Source organism: Jaculus jaculus, chromosome 8 (genome assembly GCF_020740685.1).
Source record: "Jaculus jaculus isolate mJacJac1 chromosome 8, mJacJac1.mat.Y.cur, whole genome shotgun sequence".
Taxonomy (NCBI): domain Eukaryota; kingdom Metazoa; phylum Chordata; class Mammalia; order Rodentia; family Dipodidae; genus Jaculus; species Jaculus jaculus.
Window position 1 is genome coordinate 105,933,401 of NC_059109.1, and position 15,866 is coordinate 105,949,266.

The window sequence follows — 15,866 nt, forward strand, 5'->3', positions numbered from 1 at the left end:
AATTCCCCTTGGGCCCTTTATGTCTATGCACAAAACATGCACATCTACACACACACACACACACACACACACGTGTGTGTGTGCATACATGAAACAAAAAGAACAAAGGGCCAAAAAACAATGCTCATACTCTTTCCACAAAGGTTAGAAAACATTATCTCCAATGAGTACAAACAAATTTTGGTCCTTGAGAGGCCTAGAGTGTTCTTTGTCTGTGTAGCTGCATTAAGCCATTCGCATGTATTATATGCACATCTGTGTTGTGTTATGACCCACAGTGAAAGAAGTGCACTAACCTTTCTATGGTGGTATCTTCTGTCAACGCCACAACTCCTGGCTCTCCAGAGCCTTGGAGGAAGCAAGCCCAGTATGCGGGACACTACAGTGATTCAACAGTGACCGTCAGCATGCATGTAGCCTCTGCAAACCTGAGATGAATTTTTTTCTTGAAATGTGAATAAAAATAAACCTCATTATTAAATTATAATTCCACATGTAACTATAATGTAAGTTCACAAAACACTATGTTCAGTATTGGGATTAAGTATAAGATGATAATACGTACATCTCACAATTGTTACCTACAACTCCAAAACCTTTTAGAGAATGCAGAATGTTCTCCTTGAGAAATGATGATCACTATATATTTAGGGGGCCTCCTGTTTATAGGCATATACAATTTTTCCTAATTAAAAAGTTCCATCTTGGAATTTTTCTTTTGTAAATCTGCACCGCACAGAGCTGTTTCAAAAGTTGCATCTTGGAAGATCTTTACAAGTCATCCAATTTCCCCTGCTCTTGAATTCTCTCATGTATGATGAGGCAAAGAGGAAATTTAATCACTCCACAGAAAAGATTGCCCACAAAGATTTGTAGATAAAGAAAATAAGAAAGTTGTCAAAAAAAAAAAAAGGAAAACCTTATCCTTTTCTCCATGGTCATGATCAATATTTGTCACCTCTTTTCATAATGGCTTGTCATACCAAATTTGTCTTCCCCTAAAAAATGAGAGGCCACTGGCTCTCAGACATATTCTTAAATCATTATGCAAGACAGATGTAGTGGGGGGAGGGGACTTAACAAGGTTGCACAGGAAAGATGTAATGTTTGATAATGGCATATTTATGGTAGCTAAGACCACCTCAGGATGCTGAGGCAAGGATGGAGAGAATAAGTAACCTAACCTTAAAAAAAAAAAATGCAGGCTGGAGAGATGGCTTAGTGATTAAGCACTTGCCTGTGAAGCCTAAGGACCTTGGTTTCAGGCTCAATTCTCCAGGACCCATGTTAGCCAGATGCACAAGGGGGCACACGTGTCCGGAGTTCATTTGCAGTGGCTTGAGGCCCTGGCGTGCCCATTCTCTTTCTCTATCTATCTATCTATCTATCTATCTATCTATCTATCTATCTATCTGCCTCTTTCTCTCTGTGTCACTCTCAAATAAATAAATAAAAATGAACAAAATTTTTTTTAAAAACCATGCAATTAAAATGTATGTAATTCATGAAAGAGAAATGGCCAGGGAACTTTTAGTCTTAAAGTAGTTATAAGCTATCTTAAATCTTAGGTTAGTAAGACCAATAAGAACAAAAAAAATATCAATAACATACAGTACACTGTTATCTAAAGGAGTTGTTTGATGACTCAAAACAAGATCGAGTTCAGTTGTGGGGCACTTGCCCAGCTTGTGCCCGGCTTGTGGTCTGATCTCTAATACGGCAGAAAGAGGAGGCAGGCAGGGCAACAAGCCTCCACTGACAGTAGCTCTGCATAAGCCAAACACCCTGAAGGACACCCTCCAGTAATTGATAGATGGCATAGATGCATATCTACCCTAGGATAACTTGTTACAAAGCAAGAGAGTGATGGGGACACTGAGGTGGTTTGCTATGGGTACTAGGGAAGTCCCTTGTAAAGGCTACTCTAATGCAAGTAAAATACAACTTTCTGTGAACCAAAGTCATCCAAGAACCAAAAGAATCATGGAAGTGGACAGCTGTTTGAAAGAAAATTAGTTTGGGGCTTCAAGAAGTCAGAAGACAACACTGACTGGGAATAGCATCTGCACGTTGTATGAGGTTAATATAAGTATTTGTCAAATAAATGAAGTGAATTAGATGGGGTGATCTATATGCTGTGAGGGAGCCACAAGACTGAGCTGGCTCCTGCAAGGGGGAAGCTGGGATTTGTCACTCCAAAGCCCCACTCCCATGAAACACCTCCTGCAAGACTCGACCTCCTAAAGGCCCAACAACTTCCCCAGATTTCTACAGGAGACCTTGGGGGACATTTCATTCAAATCAGCACAAAGGTTGACTAGCTGTGGGACTGTCCTTGATGCAGGTTTTTGTGGATGGTCCATGTCTGGGACAGGAGTTCATGGTGGCACTCCATAACCCCAGTAAACTCCTTGGCTCACTCAGCATGGTGAGCATGGTGGAATCCTTTCTTTGGTTTATTGGCACCCTTTCTACCTGAGGTGAACATATGTTCCTTCACATCTCACCAGGCAAAGTCACACAACAAAGAGGTAGCTGGGCAATCCGTGAATCCGTGGTCCAGTCAATTCACACAGGTTAATCATCACACTTGCGGTGTATCAGATGGTGTTCTGCAAAGAATGAAGAAGTTGGCGCTGGATCCAGGATGGTCTGATGGTGAGTGAGGAAACTGAATCACAGAACCACCACCGGTGTTTGTTCATCAGTGAGTATTTCCTTTTTATTTATTTTATTTTATTTCTGAGATTGGGGGAGGGAGGGAGAGAATGGGCACACCAGGGCCTTCAGCCACTGTGGGCAAACTGCAGACTTGTATCACTATACAGTTGGCTCATGTGGGACCTGGAGATTAGAACATGCATTCTTAGGCTTCACAGGCAAGCACCTTAACCACTAAGCAGTCTCTCCAGCCTGAGTCCTGTCTTTTAAAGCCTATGCAGGCTGTTCAATATTCATTCCCAAAGGAGACCCTGTCATTCATTATCAAGGGGTTCAGCAACAGTTACCTTGCTGCTGGGACAAAACACACAACCAGAATTCCGGCTTACAGTTTTGAGAGGAAGTGTAATTACGGTGGAGAAAGCAGGCAGGACCAGAGAGCCTGTGGCACATCTTCTCTTCAGCCAGCAGCCGGGAGGAAGGAGACAGCGAGCTCTGTGCTGCAAGCAGGGCATAAAGAGCTACAGAGAAGAGGACACATGTCCCGTTTATCCCATTATGGGCACTTGAGGGCACAGATGTTCAGAGCTGCCCACACACATATGGTCATTGTGATAGCCTAGATAGACCATGATTTTGTATATTCCAGTTTTCATGCAAAAAGGAACATATCTGTGAACAAAGTACCAGTGTTCACATCTTCTTAGCCCATGTTCCCCATGAAGCTGACACTCTGGAATTAAAGTAAACAAGTGGTGGAGGGGGGGGGCGGCAATTGACACCACTGGGCCCTCAGGACAAGGTCTGTTGCCTTACATCTCTGTGTGTGACGTGACACAGCGGGAGGAGACAGAGAACCTAGAGAAACTGTACCCTCAGCAGACGTGTGCTGCAACGATCTGTACAAAGATCCATACAGTTCAAGAAATGGACGTTCTTTGTGACCTGTCCTTCCAGACTGGAGATGGACCCTTCCTGATGCTGCTAAAACCCATCAAGAAATCCAAAGAGGTCAAAAGAAAATATGAAAAGAATTAAGAACGCTGGTGGTGCGTGAGTAGTTCTGGCATTCAGGAGGAGGAAGCAAGAGGAGGGAAGGGACTACACGGGGAGAGGAGAGCTTGACTCAGCAGACAGGCCGAGGAGGGGGAGGGAGGGATTAAAACCCAAGTGACAGCACAGTAACATTATACTAACTGACACGACTGTCATTGTGCTTCCCCGCGTCACCAAGTCTGTTCCATTCGTCTGGTCACTCTAAGCAGCCACTGCAGGCCAGGCACAGTCCTAAGCACTGAAGCCCCGGTGCATGAACTCCAGTGAATTTTAAATTTCACAGCACAGCTTCTTCCATCAATTCTGCACACCTCTATTTTTATAAAATTACCCTCCAATCAGCAGGTGATGAGCCTATCTTCTAACGGTGTAGGGGAGTGGATGCTATCCCATGCCTGAGTTCCACTCTCCCCTCTGGAAGGCTTCTTAATCTCTTTGAGGGCAGTCAGTGAGCTCTAAATGAAATTATGGGGACAAGTAAAAGGAAAAAAAAACCAAAAAGTTTTAAGTGGCTTCCTCTGATCTCCTGTTGTGAGTTGTCACCCAGTAGGCAGCTTGTCAGTTGTGGATGCTAGGCAACCCTGAGCAAGAAGGCAAAAGTGTCTGCCCATTCTTGTCTCTTGTTGCTTGAGTCACTTGGAGTCTGTGGCTGATGGCCGGTTCTGCCTGACCCTTGATGCCTATCTGGGATGCTCTGTGTATTCCCAAAAATAACCTCTCTCTTCAGCGTCTAGCTGTCTCATTAGCATGTTATGGATAGAACTTTAGCCCTCATCCAGTGCTCTTGCTATGACCTTGCCAGAGGGACTCAAGGGGTCCCAACCAGGGTCCGGATCTCCCCATGCCCTGTTCTATATCGCAAAGAAGCCTGAGAGTCAGAGTGGAACAAATAGATCTCCTGCATTCACCTTGGCCACTTCCCTCCTCAGGCTGTCTTCAATCCTCACAAGCCCATGGTGGCTCTGAGGACAGGCAGCCCACATACAGCTGTGTGCTTTCAGGCTGGCCATTTGCTCTCTGAGTGCCTGTTTCTTCATCTCTACTGTGAAGATAACACTTCTAACCATATGCACGCACATGCACACACACACAATGCACAGGCCAGAGGACACCTTGATGTCATCCTCAGTAACAATGTCTAACTTTTTAAACAAGGTCTCTCACTGGCCTGGAAACCACCTAGTGAAGCTGTCGTAGTTAGCCAGGGCATTTCCAGGGATCCTCCTGTCTCCACTCTGTGATGGGATTAAGAACACACACCACCACATCTGGATTTTGACATGTGTACTGGGGAAATAACTCAGGTCCTCAAACAAAAACTTTACCAGTTGAGCCATCTCCCCACCCTTCTTTCTGGCCATATAGAAAGAACTTGGGGTGTTGGAGAGATGGCTTAGTAGTTAAGGCACTTGCCTCTGTGGCCTAAGGACCCATGTTCAACTCTCCAGATCCCACATAAGCCAGACTCACAAGGTAGCACATGCGCACAAAGCAATTCGTATGTCGAGTTGACTGCAGGGGCTAGAGGTCCCCTGCTGTGCCATTTCTCTCTCTCTCCTCTCTCTCTCTCTCTCTCTCTCTCTCTCTCTCTCTCTCTCTCTCTCTCTCTGTCTTTCTCTCTCATGAAAAAGCCAGCCTGTTGGGCTTGCCTCAAAACAATTTAAAAAACAAACAAACATGGGAGCACATGTGGCTTCAAGGAGCTTTATCTAGAGGTCACTGAATGTCCTTATTCTTTGAGCCTGGCATAAGACTCACAGGGTCAGAGCAATATGTTCAATGTCGTGTCTCTGGTGGGCTAGGAAAAGTCCTAGATTGAGTACATCTTGCAGGTGACAAGTACCAGGGTTTATATTGGCTACTCAGAGCAACATTCAATGTGCACAGCTTCCCAAAGAAGAACTTGTCATTCTGAGCCCGTCACACACTCCAGGTAGGGCCAGCATCTCCTACAGGATGCCCTTGTGCTTCTCTGGAGACTTAGAGAATGGCCTCCTGCCTTGAGGAGCAAGCCTTCCTGCTTTTCCATGGCACTTAAGATGTTTTTCTTGGCCTGGGCTATTGCTAACATCTCACAGCACATCCTCTTTCTACCCTACTGGTCTTCTTCCAAGCCTTACTCATGCTGGGGAGGCTCCTGCCTCAGGGCCTTTGCAGGAGTCTCTGCCTTTGCTTGGAACACATATCCATGGTGCGCCCTCTGGAAGAGGCTTTAACTCACTGCTGTGGGGTCACATTTGAAACCTTCTCAATTCTAGTTAATGCATCAGCCCTTCAAGCACTCTATCTTCTGCCTGCCTTTTCTTTATAGAAGAGTGCCAACTCGTGGTTGCTTGGTTGACTCAGCCTAGAGTTGTCACTACACCAGGACCTGCATTTTTGCCTCTCTTTAATTGCTGTCTTTCCAGTGCCCTGAATTATGACTGGCATACCCAAAGTGCTTAATAAGCCTCTGCATGTGTGGTTCCCCCTGACCTGCTCTTCCCTGACCTTCCCTGCTCCCGCACCCTAACTTCTATTCATCTCTCACAAGGAAGAAGCAGGGGTCCCTTCCTTTTGGAAGTCTGTCCTTACCCCTTCCCCAGGGAACAGGGCATCACCACTTAGGTCCTTCCAGCAGAACAGTCGACACCAATGAGGTTTTACACAGAGTACAAACTTACCCGACACCCTTCTGGGGATGTGGCTTATCTACAACAGTAAGAAGCATTCAGTAAAATTGCGCCATTGTTGGACTCACGGCTAGGCACGCTTCCTGCACCCCAGGCCTCTGCCAGCATCCCAAAGCCTCACCCACAGCCTTCCTCCACAGAAGGCCTGAGTGGCATTCATCCTTACATTCCCAACACAGAACACAGACTCTGGCAAGGAGCAGTGCAAATAACTCACTCAGATGATGACAGGCAGCCATGGACCCACTGGAGCTTTATGTCATCTTGGGAGTTTTAGTACTTGGGGCAGAACGGTCCTTGGCTGGGGGCTGTCCAATGTGCTGTGAGTGACGAGCCACCTCCCACTCAGGCACCAGTGATGACCAAATGCTCCAGGGAAGCCCTGCCACTGTCGACCACCACTGCTCTAGGTGTTCACTGTGAATTAACTGATTTCCACAGCAAGAACAAGCAGTTCTGTGATTAAACCAACTCAACAGATAGGGAAAGTGAGGGTCAGAGGCCAGAGACTCTGGATGTCACATGGGAGGAGCTCGAGGGCAGCAGCAGGAATGGCCCAGAGGTGGAAATCCACAGGTCCTCGTGAGACTGACAGTGCAGTGATGACCTCGGCTCAGACAACCAAGAAGTCATCAGAGGTGATGCTCTCCTAGAAAGCAAAGGTAGGGAAGAAGGACAGGGAGTGCTCAAGAGAAGGCCTGTGATATAAAAGAAGAGAACTGAGAGCGAGTTTCATAAGGATATGAGCTCACAGCCATGACTTAAAGGAAGTTCAGGAGAAAGCCTCACAGCTACCTGTGGCAGATGCTTGTGCAAAAGCCCTGGGACAGGAGCACCCCAGCATGCCTGAGCATTGGTAGAAAGACCTGAGATATTGAGCGACAAAGTGCACTGAAGTGGCAGGAAAAGCCAGGCCAGTGAAGTCTTGGATGCCATGGAAAAGCAGGAATGCTGTTCTTGAAGGTGACAGATCGCTGTGAATCCCCAAGGAAGTACACCAACAAACACCCTTGACGAGCCGCTGGCACTGCCTGGCTAGTGTGACAGGCTCGGGGTATACCAGCTACTTTCTGGCTCTGCGTTCATACAATGAACCACCAGTGAGTAAGACATGAACGAGGATGAGGGGATGGGATTATGGATACAAGGTTTTATTATACCCAGTGCTACACAGATCATTAGTTCAACTCCATCTAGCCTTTGACAACCGTTGTTCTTTGTAGCCCCATTGGTGGTGGAAACTAAGGCACAGGAGCCCCCACCTCAACGGAGGCAGAGCAGGCGGAACTGAAACCTGGTTAGTCTGACTCCTCAAGCTCATGGCTGGGGTACGGGCATGGACAAAACCCCTATGCTTTGCACCTTGCAAACCCATGCCACCCTTCCTCACTGGCATTTTCCTACCATGTGAGCCACAGTGCTGTTCCCCCTTCTGAACTAGCTCCTCTGCTCCTCACTGTCAGTGTGGCTGGCAGGCATGTGGGGGTGCATGTCAGGGCCACCCCCAAGGTGAGCTTCCTAACTAGGGCAGCCTTTCTCTCTATGAAACCTGGCTCCACAGGGAGCTGTGTGAGATCTTATGTCATCTTAGAGTAAGAGCCTCTTCTTACAAAAAGATTAAAAAAAAAAAAAAAAAAAAGAACTGCAAAGCACCCTCCTTGGTTTTCTCTCTCACAGTAGTCACCAAATTAAAGATGGTGTTTTCCTGAGGTGATTCCTGACACAAATGTTCTGTGCTTAAAATAAGGATGTGGTCTTCCCACAGTCATTCTAGATCCACACTGCCAAGGTTCCTTCGGAGACTGTAGGTCATGGCCTGCTGTGATTGGTCCAGTCCATGTTCTCTATGAGCTCAGATGGGTGGGGCCATTGTGAGGCAGCACCTGTGAGCCCATATAAGGGGGCCTGGAGGGCCCTGGATTTGTCCGGGCCAATAGAGAGGAGAGAGAGGCGAGAGAGAGAGAGAGAGAGGAGAGAGAGAGAGAGAGAGTGGACCCGGACTGAGGAGAGTTAGTGGGGAGATTTTTGCGCATTATTGAGAGGAGAGGAGAGGAGAGGAGAGGAGAGGAGAGGAGAGGAGAGGAGAGGAGAGGAGAGGAGAGGAGAGGAGAGGAGAGGAGAGGAGAGGAGAGGAGAGGAGAGGAGAGGAGAGGAGGAGGAGCAGGAGAGGAGGAAGAGGAGAGGAGGCGAGGAGAGGAGGGGAGGAGAGGAGGAGAGGAGGAGAGGAGGAGAGGAGGAGAAGACAGGAGAGGTTTTTTTTTTTGGTTTTTGCTTTTGCCTTTTAACTTTATTTTTTTGGCTCTTTGGATTTACTTTCTGGTTCGTTTTCTTTCTATAGACTTTGTGGTGGGATTTTTGTTTTATTCTAGCTTGGTTTTCAGTTTTGACTTTTATTTTGATTTTTTATTTTACTTTATTTTGTTAACTACATCTCTTATTTCCTTTTTACTTTTATCTTTATTTTTATTCTTTTACTTTTGGCTTTTTGCCTTTTAATTTTATTTTTTTGACTCTTGAATTTGCTTTCTGGTTTGTTTTCTTTGGGTAGACTTTGGTGTGGGATTTCTTTTTTATTCCAGCTTGGTTTTCAGTTTTGATTTTTATTTTGATTTTTTATTTTACTTTCTTTTGTTAACTACATCTCTCATTTCCTTTTTACTTTTATCTTTATTTTTTGTTCTTTTGCTTTTGGCTCTTGCCTTTTAGCTTTATTTTTTTGGCTCTTTCAAATTTACTTTCTGGTTCATTTTCTTTGGGTAGACTTTGGTGTGGGATTTCTTTTTTATTCCAACTTGCTTTTCAGTTTTGACTTTTATTTTGACTTTTTATTTTACTTTCTTTTGTTAACTACATCTTTCATTTCCTTTTTTACTTTTATCTTTATTTTCATTCTTTTGTTTTTGGCTTTTTGCCTTTAAACTTTATTTTTTTGGCCCTTTGAATTTAATTTGTGGTTCATTTTCTTTGGGTAGTCTTTGGTGTGGGATTTCTGTTTTATTACTGATTGGTTTCTAGTTTGGATTTTTATTTTGACTGCTTATTTTACTTTCTTTTGTTAACTACATCTCTCATTTCCTTTTTGCTTTTATCTTTATTTTCGTTCTTTTGTTTTTGGCTTTTTGCCTTTAAACTTTATTTTTTTGGCCCTTTTAAATTTACTTTCTGGTTCATTTTCTTTGGGTAGTTTTTGGTGTGGGATTTCTGTTTTATTACTGATTGGTTTCTAATTTGGATTTTTATTTTGACTGTTTATTTTACTTTCTTTTGTTAACTACATCTCTCATTTCCTTTTTACTTTTATCTTTATTTTCGTTCTTTTGTTTTTGGCTTTTTGCCTTTAAACTTTATTTTTTTGGCCCTTTTAAATTTACTTTCTGGTTCGTTTTCTTTGGGTAGACTTTGGTGTGGGATTTCTGTTTTATTGCAACTTGGTTTTCAGTTTTGACTTTTATTTTGGCTTTTTATTTTACTTTCTTTTGTTAACCACATCTTTCATTTCCTTTGTTACTTTTATCTTTATTTTCTTTCTTTTGTTTTTGGCTTTTGGCCTTTAAGCTTTATTTTTTTGGCCCTTTTAAATTTAATTTCTGGTTCGTTTTCTTTGGGTAGTCTTTGGTGTGGGATTTGTTTCATTACTGATTGGTTTCTAGTTTGGGTTTTTATTTTGATTGTTTATTTTGCTTTGTTTTGTTAGCCACATATTTCCTTTATCTTTTACTTTAACATTTTATTTGGTATTGCTACGATGTCTCGGGCTAAGGAGACCCTGTGGTCTCAGTACGAGGACCTCGGCCTCCTGGGCATGGGGACCTTCTCGAAGGTCCAAAAGGCTCGCCACCGCTTCACAGGAGTCGTGGTGGCCATCAAGACCCTGGAGAAGCGGCAGAGGGTTCACGCACTTTCACAGGAGGTGGAAGTAATGAAGATGCTCGACCACCCGAACACCCCGTTGCTCTTTCAGATAGTTGACACGAAAGACAACATCTACCTGGTAATGGAACTGTGCCACAGAGACCTGATGGAGGACATCTACTGGAACGGCTGCTTGCAGGAGGACGAGGCCCGATGGATTTTCAGACAAATCTTAGACGCCATCTCTTATTGCCACAGCCACAGAATCGTACATCATGACATCAAACCAGATAACATCATGGTGGATGAAAGAGGCAAAGTCACAGTCATAGACTTCGGCCTGGCCACCAGGTTTTTGCCAGGACAAATGCTCACCAGGCACTGTGGGACTTACAAGTACATGCCTCCAGAAGCTATCCTGAGACAACCATACGACGGCCCTAAAAAGGACATGTGGTCTTTGGGGGTCCTTCTTTTCTTTATGGTAACCAGGACCATGCCTTTTAACGGTAATACACTTATGGAACTCAAAGAGGAGATCATCAAAGGGCAGTACAAGTTACCTCAAGGCCTCTCAGAAGAATTAAAGGACCTCATTAGGCTTTTACTAACTGTAGATCCACAACAGAGGCCAACCACAACGGAAGTGATCAACCACCCTTGGCTCGAGCAGGGCCAAGGGGGTTCAGACAATCCTCAACCCCTCCCCAGACAACTGGACACGGACATCATATCTGCCATGGAATTCATGAATTTTGACGCACATGACATCGTCGAAGCTATCCGGAAACGTAAATACGACAGAACGATGGCTATGTATCTTTTGCTAAAATACCAAGCACAGTGCAGGATGGGGGACACGGCTGCAGACAAGCCTGTCTTCCCGGGAACAACGCCTTTCCCCACCCCCACTGACCGTGTCGCCTTCCCTGTGTCCCCCAAGATGAGACACCCCGCGCCTGTGTTTCGGACACTGTCCTCGGGGTTAGCGGCCCAGGAGCAGCCTGAGGATGGGCAGCAGGCAGAGCCTAAGGAGATCAGGACTGCCAGTCTACCCAACCTGCACATATCCTGGCCCAGTGCCAAGCGGAGTCCCCAATGTCGTCGCCTGGCGAACATCTCTGCAGGGGACACTGAACCCTCGAACCGGGGCCTGTGCAGCTGCTTGAAGGCCTTGCGCAGCAGGATCCAAGGCTGCCTGAGGAGACTGTTCCACCGCAGGCGTGCCCGGGACCTCCACCTCTTCCAGAAGCGCGTGTCTCCCCAGCAAGCGGTGGTTATGCCTGAAGACGGTGAAACCCCTGTCACCCCAGAAGACACGAGCATGTGTATTCCGTGTGTGTGTGGCCGAAGAGGCAAGGTCCGACCCTCCTGAGCAGTCGTCATGTGGCACTCTTCCGCAAGCTCCCCTCTCCTTGCTGCTCCTGCGTCCTCCTCCTGCTTCTCCCAGAGCCTGGACAGAATACACTTGCATTGATGTCAACCATTCAGTATGTGGTGATTTTGTTAATGTGTTTCAATCTCTCTAACCTATATAGGTGAAAGCAGGCAGCTAAAACAAGTCACAACTACACTTTATAAGCAGTAAAGGAAGGATGGCATGGGTGTTCACAGGGGCCAAAGCTGGCCTTGTCAGTGGGTGTAGATTTGACCCCCCTTGAAATGCCATGTCTCCTGATGTCCCTGGTCATGCACCATGGAAGCATAGGGCCATGTATACCCCCTCCCCAAAGGTTTCTTTTTCTGTTGCTGGCACTGATCCCAAGGGTTGTCCATGCTAGTCAAGTGCACTTCCACTGACCTCTGTGTTGCTTCAAGAACCCCAGACCCTTCCTCTGCCTCTCACCTGATTTAGAATTTCAGTCCCTCATCCTGGATCACACCTGACTTCCCCCATGACACCTTCCCTCTACCTCCACACAGACTCTGGCTTATGAGTGGGGTCCCTTTGAAGATCAAGGGGAACATTTGAGCTAAAATGTGTCCTTTTGTGGGTCTACTGAAAAAGCCTAGACAAAGGCAGCATGGAGCCGTTTGGCTTCTCTCCAAGGTCAGGGGACATCCATGAGGGCTGTCTGCACAATGTGTTCTAAAAATCAGAATAAGTATGGCATTGGGCTCCAGCAGCTTTCTCTATTCAAAACTTAATCCTAGAAGATGGAACCTTTGTCATTGAGTAGGCTCTGCACAGCAGGTTCAAAACACCGAGAGAAACAACTACAAGGAGGAAAGAAGTACTTTAGCTCATGGACCCAGAGGTTTCCATCTCTAGTCACTTGTTTCTGTTGTTTCTGGGCTCTCATGAGACAGAACCTCATGGCACCATGCATGTGGCAGAGCAAAACAACCTACCTCGTGATAGGCAGAAAGTCCAGACAAAGAGGGGAAGTGGTCCATGAGGCCAAGCTCCCAAGAACTTACTCCTTTCATTGAGGGTCTGCCTCCTACCTGTGCACTGCATGGCAGGCCATCATATTATGAAAAGGCTCCAACCCTTCAAAGATCACTGAGATTCCAGCACTGTTGAGGGTGTCCTCCAAGGCCGCAATGTTAGGTAGCAGCAAAGCCCTGACTGAAGTCCCCACTGCTGGATTCAGGGCCCCATGCTCACCAGGAGGCAGTGGTGGCCTCACAGGCATTTTACCCAAACCCAGTATTCACATGGAGGTCGGAGGACAACCTCAGACATTGATTTGTAGCTTCCACTATTGTTTGTGCAGTCTCTCATTGTTGCCTCCTGCATTTGCCAAGTTAGCTGTCCTGTGAGGTTCCAGGGGATTAGCCTAGGATTCCAGACACACACTGGTACCACCTCCAACTTTATGTGGGTGCTGGGAATGTGAACTCAGGTACTCGTATCTGTTCCTGAACAGCAAGTACTTTATCCACCAAGCCATCCCATCATCTCCTCAGCACAGCACTGCCACTTCAGGATGGATACTGTCACTCCTTCACAGTCTCCACTTGGAAAACAAACAGCAGAGCCGCATCCCACCCTGAGACCGAAGCCAGGGCCGAATTCCTATGCAAAGCGACAGCTTGGAGGTCTACTTGAAAGGAAAGGGATGAAGGTAATCAGGTGCTGCTGGTCTTGCCCAGCGTGTCTCTCCAGAAGTGCCACTGTCAGGTACACGAAGCAACTGAGTCTGTCTCATGTCATGTGGCAGCATGGCCTCCACACTGAGAGGATTTTGAAATTTTTCTGTCAGTCTTGTCCTTCGGTGTGCGAGAGAACAGCAGAGTGGCTTGTCTTGGAGGAGAATGTCAGAGCAGAGTGTGGACACGTGGGAAGAAAGAGGAACTGGGCAGATGAGCATTCAGACGCGCAGGCGAACAGGAGTCCCCTCCCTGTCGTGGCCAAGCTGTTAGCCTCCGCCCAGCACAGCCGTTCAGTGGAGACCCAGGAAGAAGGGCACTGCCAGAGAAAAGAATCCAAGGTGCCAGGCCCAGGTGTCCCTGTGTATATGCATTCTTATACAGAATCCTTAGCCTCTCTGTGCCTCAGTTTCTTCCTTACAAATGCAATGCACAGCATTGCTGGGAGACTTAAATCAGCGTTATGGCTTGGATCTGAAATGTACCTCTAAGGTTTGTGCGTCTAAGGATTGTCCCCAACACAGCACTGTTCAGAAGTGGGGCTTTGGGGTTACTGATTTGATCATAAGGGCTCTGATCTCATGAATGGGCTTTTAATGGATGCGCTTGGGGAGGTAACAGAAATTTAGAAGGTGGAACTTAAAGGGTCTTTAAGGGAATGGGTCTTTAGAGGGTATAGCTTTGCCCCGGCCTCTTCCCTCTTCTTCTCAGAGAATTCTGGGTCTTAGGAGATGAACAGCTTGGCTCTACCCATTCCCTGCATGATGTTCTGGTGCACCAAAGGCCCAGAGGCAACAAAGCCTGATGGTTAGAGCCTGAACTCTTGAACCAAAATGAAACTTTCTTGTTTTACATTCTTTCACTCAGGTATGTTTCATGGCAACAAAAAACTACTACAGAAAATGCATTGCAATAGAATTGCTGCCACCTCAAGGCCAGCCTGAGCTACCCTGTGAATCCCTGCTTTATTAAAAAAAAAAAAAAAAAAAACAGACAGAGAAAGGTAGTATTAATTAACAATTGATCCCTGATGGCATGTGTAGTGTCTAAATAAAAATTTCTCCGGAGTCTCATGTGTTTTGAATGTTTCATCATTAGCTGTTGGCAATTTGGGAAAGTTGTGGGGCCTTTGAGAGACGGAGTCTTGCTGGAGGGGGTTTGTATTTGGGGGTGGCCTTTGGAGTAATATAGCCCAGCTCCAAGCTCAGCCTTTGGGCTACTTGCTATCGGCTGATGTGACAGCATGTGAGCCCAGCCTCTGCTCTGCCATGCTTTCCCCATCCATATGAAGCTTCCCCTTGAAGACTGTAAGATGATATAAAGTCTTTCCCTACACAAACTGCTTTTGATTGTCCCAGCAACAGGAAGGTAGCTTCTACAGTATGTAAGGGCTCTGGGTGAGATCGCTTTCTTATAAGGGTGTGTGTGGGAATGGGCAGTCTAAGACTACAGAGTCTTAGACTCAAATCTGCCTGGAGTCCAGCCTCAGCACTGCCCCTGCACGTGCCATAGCTCATGAAAGCCATATGACTATGCTGACTCAGTCTCCTGATCTCTCAGATGGCATAAGCAGCATGCCCTGCCTCACTGGTGGTCACAGAGTAAGGAAGACAGTATTTATAGTGTCCTTTCATAAGAAATACTGTTTAAATGTTACTGTTATGATGAGATTTAAGAAATATTTAAGAGTGTAGTGATTCTCCTGTCTCAGCCTCCTTAGTGCTGGGATTGTAGGCATGAGCCACTACACCCAACAACACTTCATTTTAAAGACATAAAGCTATAGTCATGCCATGGGTGATCTATTTTATGGTTAGGGCTTTAAGATGTAGTAAACCACCCCAATGGTGCTGGTGGCAGCAGGTCTCAAAGTTGTAGAGCATGGTGACTATATATAAGGAGGCTATTTTCAAAAATGTTCAAAGACTGGATTAGTGTTCTTATTTTTAAAAGGTAACTAGGTGAGGGAGTGTTGCAGTCAGGTTCACATTGCTGGTAGTATCATCCAACCAAGAGCAGCTTTTGGGGGGAAAAAAGGTTATTTTTGCTTACAGACTCTAGGGGAAGCTTTGTGATAGCAGGGGAAAACGATGGCATGAGCAGAGGGTGGACATCACCTCCTGGCCAACATCAGGTAGACAATGGCAACAGGACAGTGTGACAAAGACTGGCAAGGGGAAACTGGCTATAACACCACAAGCCTGCCCCTAATAATACACTGCTTCCAGGAGGCATTAATCCCCAAACCCTTATCAGCTGGGGAGCTAGCATTCAGAACACCTAAGTTTATGGGAGACACCTGAATCAAACCGCCACAGGAAGTATGCATGTTACTTAGCTATGTTTGGTCATTTAGAATACATATGCATATTTCAAAGCATCATGCTGTTTATTATACATGCATGCCACTTAGTTTGTCAACTAAAACAATAGGGACAGAGGATGTGGCTCAGTTGGTAGAGCACTAGCCTGATATGTACAAAAGCCTGAATCCATTCCCCAACCCAGTATCAGGTGTGACAGCACACA

The 15,866-nt window shown here is 46.0% G+C and overlaps 1 protein-coding gene across 1 annotated transcript; it reads left to right on the plus strand.

The window, feature by feature from the left end:
* Window positions 1-10,134: 10,134 nt before the first annotated feature.
* On the plus strand, window positions 10,135-11,616 carry LOC123462881 (sperm motility kinase 2B-like). The gene has a single exon (XM_045157045.1). It carries the CDS (start codon window positions 10,135-10,137, stop codon window positions 11,614-11,616), a length of 1,482 nt encoding a protein of 493 aa, XP_045012980.1.
* Window positions 11,617-15,866: the final 4,250 nt, after the last annotated feature.

Coding starts and splice junctions, on each gene's coding strand:
- LOC123462881 (XM_045157045.1), top strand. CDS start 10,135: ATGTCTCGGGCTAAGGAGACCCTGTGGTCTCAGTACGAGGACCTCGGC.